General features: G+C 50.6%; 1 protein-coding gene across 1 annotated transcript; it reads right to left on the bottom strand.

The window, feature by feature from the left end:
* Positions 1–1,414: 1,414 nt before the first annotated feature.
* On the bottom strand, positions 1,415–7,774 carry SLC35D3 (solute carrier family 35 member D3). Its single transcript, XM_054064138.1, has 2 exons — positions 7,271–7,774; positions 1,415–5,644 (listed from the first exon to the last, which is right to left on the bottom strand). The coding sequence occupies exons 1-2, from the start codon at positions 7,704–7,706 to the stop codon at positions 4,815–4,817; spliced, it is 1,266 nt and encodes a 421-aa protein (XP_053920113.1). The 5' UTR covers positions 7,707–7,774; the 3' UTR covers positions 1,415–4,814.
* Between the last annotated feature and the right edge of the window lie 1,755 nt (positions 7,775–9,529).

The following is a 9,529-nucleotide window of genomic DNA, read 5'->3' as shown; positions in this document are numbered from 1 at the left end:
CTTTTCTGCAAATTCTCAACTTTTTCTCATCCATTTTAATCCCAGTCTCAAGTACCAATTTGAGCAGTGTTTTCCTGTGCTCTACCAGGGCTTTCATCTCAGGCACAGTCTCCTCCTATTCAAACACAATGTCTAACCTTAAAATGTGACTGGCTTTCCTAGTCTCCACCTATAATAAAAATAAGCCTGGCTCATCGGCAATAGTGATGGCAACCCCTTTTCAGGTTTATAGCATTATTATTCAAAATGCTCGTGCTGTGAATAAAATCTTCTCTGGCTTCACAAGTGTAATAAATATCCACATCAGTGGGCACAACCAGGAGATTTCGGTACTGACTGGCTGGAAGAAAGGGCACTCAACTCCTGCGTCTATCCTGCGCACAGCCCTGCTCTGCAGGATACTGGTACGCAGCCCTGGCCCAGCTCCACAAGAAGCTGGTACACAGCCATGGCTGAGCTATATAGGGAGATGCTAAGCAGGGAACTGGTGTGCAGAAACACACACAATGGTAGCAAGGAGCAATCTGGACTTACAAGGTCCTGCTGGTCCACCTCCTCCCTGACCTTCTAGAAAAAAAAAAAGAAAAAAAAAATATATCAGAAGCATCTGTGGCAAGTCCTCCACCACAGGCAGAGGTTTTCACTGGAAACGAGAGTTGGGAAATAACAGTGGGAGCAAGGGGAGAGAAAGGAGGGCAGGTGCACTCTCATCAGTTCCTGACAGAAGTGAGGTTGAGGTGAAAAGCTTCCTGATGACCTCCTACCAGATACTGAAGCATGAATATAGTAGCTAATTGGGAGGCAGACTTGATTTCTTGCACTGCACTTACAGGCTTCAGGTTAAAAAAAAAAGAAACAAAAAAAAAAAAAAAAACCAGAAGAAACCTCAAAGCAGTATGTGAAATTATACAGGACACAGGCAGAGAGGGCAAGGAGACGGGAATCAGTGCTGTTAAACCTTAACCACGACAAGCAGCAATTCAACTGTTAATTTGGAAGGCAGAGCTGAAGGGCTTGCACCTTTCTGCCTACTGAAGCCTTTGCCTGCAGCAAACAGACATAATCAATTATGGGAAGCCGTTAAGCACTAACAATAAACTACCCCAGGACATACACAGGGCTGTAGAGCGTTGCTTAATAAACTTAAATTTTAAATTTCTTTCACTATCACCTGGGTTTTTTTGTAGGTTGCTGCTCATTTTCCTTCTGGAAGTGATAGTAAATGCAGGATCAGTTTATCAGTGATGTATGAAATTTTTTTACTCATCTTTAGAAATTTTAACTGCCCCTGCATCCAAATAATCTGTCCTTTCTTTAATTCCTTTGAGAAAAGAATATACTTTAGAAAAGATAGCCAGTCTGGCTTTCATTTTCCTGTTGCATGAGTATTTGTGTGAGTGTGTATATAGTAGTACTGGAGCAGGTGTTACTCGATGACGTGTTGACACTGAAATTAATGTTTATTCTCCAAGCAGCCATTGTGCATCAGGTTCATTCATTATCCTGGAACAAGGACAGCTTCTTTCTCCAAACCATCCAGCAAGCACACTTCTATGGAGCTCTAAGATGAATCCTGCAACAATCACCAGCCCCACTGCCTGGTACAATCCAGTTTCAGCCAGGGGCACATTACAGACAGATAAAAATCCAAAGCAAACACGTAAAAATTAATGCTTAAGTTATCTCCTCGGGTTGCTGTGTGACATAGCTGGTAATACAAATACTTAACATCGTAAAATAAAATCGATATTTAAGTCCTTTAATAATGCAATGATTTTACAACTACTAATAACAAGCATAATCATATTTTTCTTTATTCTAAAGTTACAGCAGTTACACTAGTGACACTAAATTATCTTAAATATGTAACCAAAGAAATCACTACTGAGAATCACAGAAACTTCAAGCTGTACGGAGGACTCAGCCACTTTAGATTCCTGTGTTCCTTTGTCTGTCCCCAGTCCCTCTGTCCATGATGGTATTTATAGTGTGTGGTCACATGTTGAGGAAACTTGGATGGTATAAAGGCACAAGAATAACGATAAATTAACCAAAAACGAGCATCCCAGAGCAGCAACAATAAGAAAACCAGACTTTTGGAAAGCAGCACATTTTATTCCCAAATCTCATTCTGCAGCCTTCCGCTGATGCTTTTAAAATACCTCAGCACGAGGCAGTACTTTTATTTTATTGTGCGAGTCTCTGCTACTGAAAAAAATGGATTGTATTTGCCAAATTCCCATTTTAATTTAGGGAATTTACAGGTATAAACAGAATACAATATAATCACATTTTGACTATACATGCAAATATACAACATTGTAACAGCAGCTTTTTTAACAGTCAAAACTGTTTGAATTTCCGCAAGTTTCTATTACTTCAACAACAGCAAGCAGCAAAACATTGAATTCCCTCAGGGAAAAGTCCTGCAACATGAGTCCAGAGGGAGAGCTTTCTACAGCATGTGCCAAACACGAAGTGTATACTAGGGGATCTAAGGCTAGGGGATCCAGGTGGTAAAAAGAACCACGTTTCTTGTGGACAGAAAATACTGAGCACAGTGAGTACAGATCAGAAACGTGTGTTTCTCTTCAGCCATCTGTACAATTACAAAGCAGTTTAATACCATAATGAGTTCAGTAATACAATAAATATGTTATAGGCACAAATTTCTTTAGTCTAGAATACATTTGAAAAACTAACAAAACCCCTATTATATTAGCCTATAAACAATAAATAGTGCTTTTATTGCAAAAGATGCTGTATGGAGCTTGAGCACAAAGTAAACATTGTATTTCGGCACATAGCCAGTATCTCTCAACATTCAACAAGCTACACGGTAACATGTCATGTACAGATCTCCATGCCTTGTCCTCCAGCTCAGCAGCCACAGGCTTTTAGCCCGTAGTCTTTTTAGCCGCCTCTTTCAAAATTCATGGGTGATGCCAGGTCACTGCACTTCTGCACTAACTCCAAAACTACACTGTTGTACCCACTGTTTCTGCCTGCATTTATTGACAAGAATCTAAAGCTCCCCCACAGATCAGTTCTACAAATATTCCCTGCTGTGTAAATTGCTCATTTGGGATTTCAGTGCTGAACACGCCATGAGACTAATGCAGCCTGCTTGGCTTGAGAAGGCATTGGGCTAGGCACTGATCAATTAGAGCAGTGAGAATAATTGATTTTCAGTTCAATGGCTTCATAAATAATAATAACAATAATAACAACAGTAACAAACTTGGTTCGTTTTGTCAGGAGAGGATAACAACTTGTTTCAGCCTGTGGTCAAGAGTACCTTTTTGGGATGAGGAAAACTCAGTCAAATATCTTCTCTGCGTGGTTCTGAGCAAATGTTTGACCTGAGGACTCCCACCTCCCAAAAGGGTATCCCCAGGCTAAGAAATACTCAAAACCTTGTTTCCCCAGTCTTTCCTGTTAAATGCACGTGGAACAAAATATCAGCATGTTCAGTAAAGGCCCCACTGGAGGGTAAGCTTCCCACTGCCCACAGGAGCGCTGGAAAGACCAGGGCAGAGGCAGTGCTATCCCTCACAGTCCATAGGGACAGCCTGGGTGCAGGGAAACAGCTTCCACCAAAGCTATGGATGTCTCAGTGCTAAATGCACTGATCATCCTTGCCTAGAAGCGCTCGACTGTGCGATCTGCCAGAGCACACCGCAGCTCCCACCTGCCTGCCCGTGCTTTCTTCCACTGGGCAGCCCAGTGCAGGGACAACGAGGACCGACGTGCACAAAGCCACGTCCCGACATGCAGCCAGGATACTGCAAACCTGTCCTGCAAAAGCACTCCTGGGAACCCAGGCAGAGGTGGTATCCCCGGTTCTATCAGCTTGTATTCATGCGAGAGGGAGGTGGAGAGGACACCTAGGGTCCAGGCCAGGCTCTGATATACCCAGTGTCAGGGTACAAGGAAAGGATAGCACAAGGCACTCACTGTCTCCTCATTTTTTTATAGGCCTTCTAAACCAAATCAATACAGTTCAAGACTTCCAATCCCTTTTATTTGAGTCAAACTAATATTCCCAAAGCTACATTTTTTTTAAAGCTCATAGAAAAACGTCCTTCTTTTGCTGACCACAGCTTCTCAAAAGTTCAGATCTGGTTCTGCTGTCATGTACACCACCACAAGGCAAAAGTATTTCTACTGAAGACACAAACCACCCAATGTAAACCAGGTCCAAGGCACAGCCTGACCACAGAATCAGGGGGAGTCTGAATTCTCCAGTTAAAGGGTGATGTTACACCAATATAATTGAAGTGGCACAACCTCTAGCTCTGTTGCAATTGCACTGACACAGAGGAGCACATCAAAGTGCAGTTAAAAGGAGCTTATATATTGTGGGAATGTATATTGAGTACCTACAATTGGATGGATACAGATACGGAAGCGTATCGACAGAGCTTTCAAATGGTATTACAATCACGAGGCTTCAGACACAAGCTAAGCTACAAGCCACCGCTGTGTCACTGGCACTGCCGACTAACTTAATGGTACTGGTGTCCCCCATGGTCAAGGCTGCTGGGCAAGCAGCCCATGACTTGCCATTACCCAGCTCTCTCTGTATCCACTGCAGAGGACTTGGCACCTTTAGCTGTGGTGGGTCTAAACTGATGTACTGGAAGCAGCTGAAAGCAAGCCCAAAGCATGAATAAATGTTCAAAAAGCTGATCTTTCGCTTTTTGACAATGAGGTAAAGTTATCTTACACGATTTGGATTTGTCAGCATTGATGTGGAAATGTACAGAGAACCAGGTGTCTGTCCTCAAGAAATAGGTTTTCAAATCTGCTTTTTAAGGGTTTGGTAGTTCTTCGTTTTCTATCAAATAATCCTTCTTCATATAACTAGCACCCCTCACCAACCTCCATACTCCAAGATAGGCATCCTTCAGTGAGCTCCTGTTCTCTTCTTGTGTGCCAGTGGTTTTTCCCTGAACCGCCGGTCCCTTGGCAGGTTTCTTGGTGCTGTCCTTCTCCTCCTTGCTGCTTTGGCTGTCCTCCGTGCCTGATCCTTCCACTGCTGTTTCCTCAGCCCCCTTCTCCTGGGAAATTGCCTCCATTGCGAAGAGTGCTTGATCCCCAGCCTGCCTTTTCCCTTCCTCTTCTCTAGCTTCTTTCTCCAGGTCCTCATAATTGCTCTGCCGTCTGGTCTCAAAGTATTTGGCCACGCAGTAAATGATAGACCCCAAGGTGTTGACCACAACACCGGCTATAAATAGCTTTGTGGGTTCCACATCATTGAATGCTACCATGCCCACAGTGATGGTTGCTATGCTCTTCACCACCCCTACGAAGCTGGTAGTCACAGCCGAGTTAATGTAAGTGCAGTGGAGGGTGGTAAAATTCATGGCACAGCTGATCAGGACACAAGCGATAAAGATGCATACCATGGCTGGGTCCTTCCAGCCTGGGAAGGACCAGACGTTGATGGAATCCATGCTGGCAAAGGAGCAGATGATGAGAAAAGGGGTGGCCGACACAGCAATGGCGTACTGAGCTGTCAGGGGTCCATATTCACTATCTACACTGGTCTTCTGAATGAGCACCAGGTAAGCAGCATGTATCAGTACAGCCAGCACACCTGTCACATAGCCCATAGCATCCCCAGTCAGGTCACCAGCTCCTGTTGGGAGAGTCACAGCATGTGGCTTTTGCATGTGAGACAGAAAGATAGAACTGTTTTGGGTTGGAGGGATATTTAGGAAACAGGCATCAGTGCCCTTTCCATAAGTCCGAAGATTTGCCATGCTTTCCCCAAGGCTGGACACATCTACCTCCCAACAGATATACCTTTTTTTGTGTACATGCGTTTGCTGCAAACCCACTGAATGTCATCCACTCTCCCCCTGAATGCCACAGCCAAAATCAGATTGTGTTCTCCCTTTGGTGAAGACACCGTGGGAGAGTTGCAGCTGAAATCACACATCCACACAGCAACAATGGGCATCCTCTTGCCAGTGAGGGCACATCAGCTCCAGCTGGCCAGACTGCCTGCTCTCCAGCCCCCCTGGCTCTCCTTGTGCCCTCCTGCTCCCCCCAGCAAGGCCAGGCTCTGTGGGGTTCTCACAGGGAGAGCCTCCCTGCTGAGCCCCTTGCCAGGCTTTTTTGCAGATTAAGCTACTAGTCAGGTGTGTGTGCTCTGTTCCCTGGGACAGCCCTCAACGCAGGAGCATTGCTGGGCCACACAGCACCAGCTTTGCCTCCCATCCTACCTACACCTTGGCTGGAAATCAACATAGGCAGAGCCCCTGTCCCCGCAGGGCTGCAGCTGACCCCAAAGGTTGCACCCCCCATTGCAAGACTCCACTGACGCCAGTACGGCTGCAGTTGCCTCCATGGGGTTGCAGTCGCCCCCAGAAAATTACATCTACCTCTGCATGTCTACATCCGCCCCCCCCAGGACCACACCTCCATCCATAGGGCTGCACCTTCCCTAATAGGGGTGCAATAAGGTTGCACCTATTCCTACAGGGTTACACCGACCACCGTAAGGATATATCTACGTCCCTAAGGTCGCATCGGGACCTTTGAGATTGTACCTGTCACAGCGGGGCTGCACCCACCCTGCGACCTTGTACCTGCCCCTGTAACGCTGCGCCTGCCACGGTGGGGGTGCAGCTTCCCCCCAATCTCCCGGGGTTGCAAATTCCCCGGATCCCTGCATCTTTCCCCCCTCCGGGATGATGCCGCCACCGCCCCGTCCCGCTCCGGAGCGCGGGGCTGCCGGTGCAGAGGCGCGGCGGCTGTCCGGACGCACCGTCACGTCCCTTCTCATCCCATCTCGTCCCTTCCCGTCCCGTTCCATCCCGTCTCGTCTCGTGCGGTCTCGTCCCGACCCGTTCCGTTCCATCCCATCCCACCCCGTCCCATCTCGCCTCGTCCGGTCTCGTCTCGTCCCATCCCGTCCCATCCCATCGCGGCCCATCCCATCCTATCCCACCCCATCCCGTCCCGTTCTGTCCTGTCCCGCCGGTCCCGTCCCATCCCGTCCCATCCTGTCCTGTCTCATGCCATCTCATCCCATTCCATTCCTTCCCGTTCCGTCCCATCCTGTCCTGTCCCATCCCGTCAGGTCCCGTACCATCTCATCCCATTCCACTCCAATCTTTCCCGTCCCGTCCCACCCCATCCTGTCCTATCCCGTCCCGTCCCGCCCGTCCCGTCAGGTCCCATGCCGTCTCATCCCATTCCATTCCCTCCCGTCCCATCCCAATCCCATCCCAGCCCACCCGGCCCCGCTCGCACCCACCGGCCAGCGCGGCGCCGCAGGTGGTGATGAGGACGGCGACGAGGACGCCGGGGGAGGGCATGCCGTCGCGGAGCACCAGGGCGCCGGTGAGGAGGGTGACGAGGGGCAGGCAGCGCTTGAAGACGACGTACATGGGGAGGCTGAGGCCGCGCAGCGACCAGAGGGTGAGGGTGGACTGCAGCGTGGCCAGAGCGGCCACGGCGGCGAAGGGGCGCGCCAGGCGGGGTCCGAAGGGCGGCAGCGCCGCCAGCCCCCTCCGCCGCAGCGCCTCCAGCCCCAGCGCCGCCGCCGCGCTGCTCAGGCACTGCAGCAGCGTCAGGAACGCGAAGTGGTAGCGGGCCAGCAGGAACTTCAGCAGGATGTTCAGCGAGCCCGAGCACAGCCCGTGCGCCACCGCCACCGCGACGCCCCGCGCCCGGCCCCGCCACCGCCCCATCCTCCCCGCGCACGGCCCCGCCGGGGACCGCGGCGATGCCGCGCACCGCGCACCGCGCCGCCGGGCGGGGGCGGGACGCGCTCGGGCAGGGCGGCCGCCCCCGACGGGTCCCCCCTCCTCCCCGCCCTCCGGTACCCTCCCCGCCCCCCGTGTGTCCCCGACATCCCCGCTGTGTCCCCCTGCCGTCCTCGCCGTGTCCCCGCCATCCCCGCTCTGTCCTCGACATCCCCACTGTGTCACCTCACCGTCCCCGCTGTGTCTGTCCCCGCCATCCCCGTGTCCTCCTGCCATCACCACTGTGTCCTCCTGCCATCACCACTGTGTCCCCTCGCCGTTCCCACTGTTCCCCCTGCCATCAGCGCTATGTCCCCCCCATCCCCACTGTCTCACTTCGCCATCCCCACTGTGTCCCCCATCCCCACTGTGTCACTTTGCCATCCCCACTGTGTGTCGCCCATCCCCACTGTGTCACTTCGCCATCCCCACTGTGCCCCCCTCCATCCCCTCTGTGTGTCCCCGCCTCCTCTGGTGTCCCTCCCATGCTGCCGCCACCGCTCCCCGTGTCCCCCCAGCCTCGGTCCCCCCGGAGCTCGCCCCAGCTCAGCGGGTGGGACACCCTCTCTGCCCCCTACGGGACCTCCGTCTGACCACCCCCCCCAAACCCCGCGGTACCTCCAGCCCGGGTTTGGACGCGGGGCGCCCCCCTGAACCTCACGTTTCCCGCAGCGAGGAGCTCAGTGCAAACTTCCCCTGCGCATCCCGATACCGCTTTACTCTCCCCGAAAGCGCAGGTTCCTCCCAGGCGAAAGCATCCATCGATCCTGCTGGCGGCATCCCGCGTTGGGGTCCCCGAGCTCCCCGGCTCTCTAAAGGGAACTCCCCTTCTCGAACGGGAACGACGGGGAGACGGGAACCGTTGCTGAGAAAGCAGGGAGAACTTGCTCCTAGCAGGCAGCTGTCCTTGAGAAGTCGCTTAAAAATTGGTAACCACACAGAGACTTCGAAAGTGGTGTTTTAAAGCCTGGTAAAGTTTAAACAAGCTCATCCCCTCTCTCCACTTTCCAGGTGAGAGTTTTAACAGGAGTCTGCAAAAGACGACCACGGCTCTAAGGAAAGGCAAAAGCAATTTCTCTTCTAGAGGAGAGCCCATCCTGTAGAAGTCTCCTGCAGTGTTAGGCAACATAAGGGAATTAAAAGCTATACTTTTGTTTGGATCTGCCTTGTAATCTTGAGCCTCCTTTTAACATTGTAAAAGTCGGGTCTCTCTCATTAGCAGCAAAACTACCTTTCACCCATCAGCATGAGATTAGTAAACCTATTCTTTAAACAAAACGAGCCTTCCCTGCCCCCTCCTGGAACTGCGTTTGAAAAGAATACGTTAGGCAAATTGGCATGCTTGACATCTGAAGCTTGGGTTTGGAAGACTTACCATGAAAGAGTGGACTAGATCCTAACAAGGACCACCAGTGCTGGTGGGCTTGTGTAGCACAAGCATGTTATGCATTTCAGCAGTGTGCAAAATGCACAACTATTTTCTGTGAGATTTCTGCAGGAAAAATGTTATCTTTCAGTCCTAATAGACATATCATGCTTCCAAAACTAGCAATACTTTTTCCCAGTCATCACACTGGAAACCCATTACTGCAAAGTACAGCTTGGTGCCGGGGTGAGGACTGCAGCAACTGCAGCAAAGGGATACTGATGCTAACAGACCTGAAGAAGAGCAGGGCAGGCGTTGGGACTGCCAGGCAAGATATGTACACAGAACAACCATGTTAGTAAGGAGGAGTGGCAGGAAAACCCACAGCCCTGGGCTCTTCATT

The sequence above is a fragment of the Cuculus canorus genome, chromosome 3 (genome assembly GCF_017976375.1).
Source record: "Cuculus canorus isolate bCucCan1 chromosome 3, bCucCan1.pri, whole genome shotgun sequence".
Taxonomy (NCBI): domain Eukaryota; kingdom Metazoa; phylum Chordata; class Aves; order Cuculiformes; family Cuculidae; genus Cuculus; species Cuculus canorus.
Note: the sequence above shows the minus strand (reverse complement) of the source record. Positions and strands in the feature narration are given on the sequence as shown.

Bases quoted from the DNA above. Each gene is read 5' to 3' on its own strand.
- SLC35D3 (XM_054064138.1), bottom strand. From the start codon at position 7,706: ATGGGGCGGTGGCGGGGCCGGGCGCGGGGCGTCGCGGTGGCGGTGGCG. The intron at 5,645-7,270 runs GTGGGTGCGAGC...CTCTCCCAACAG, and splicing joins CTGCGGCGCCGCGCTGGCCG to GAGCTGGTGACCTGACTGGG.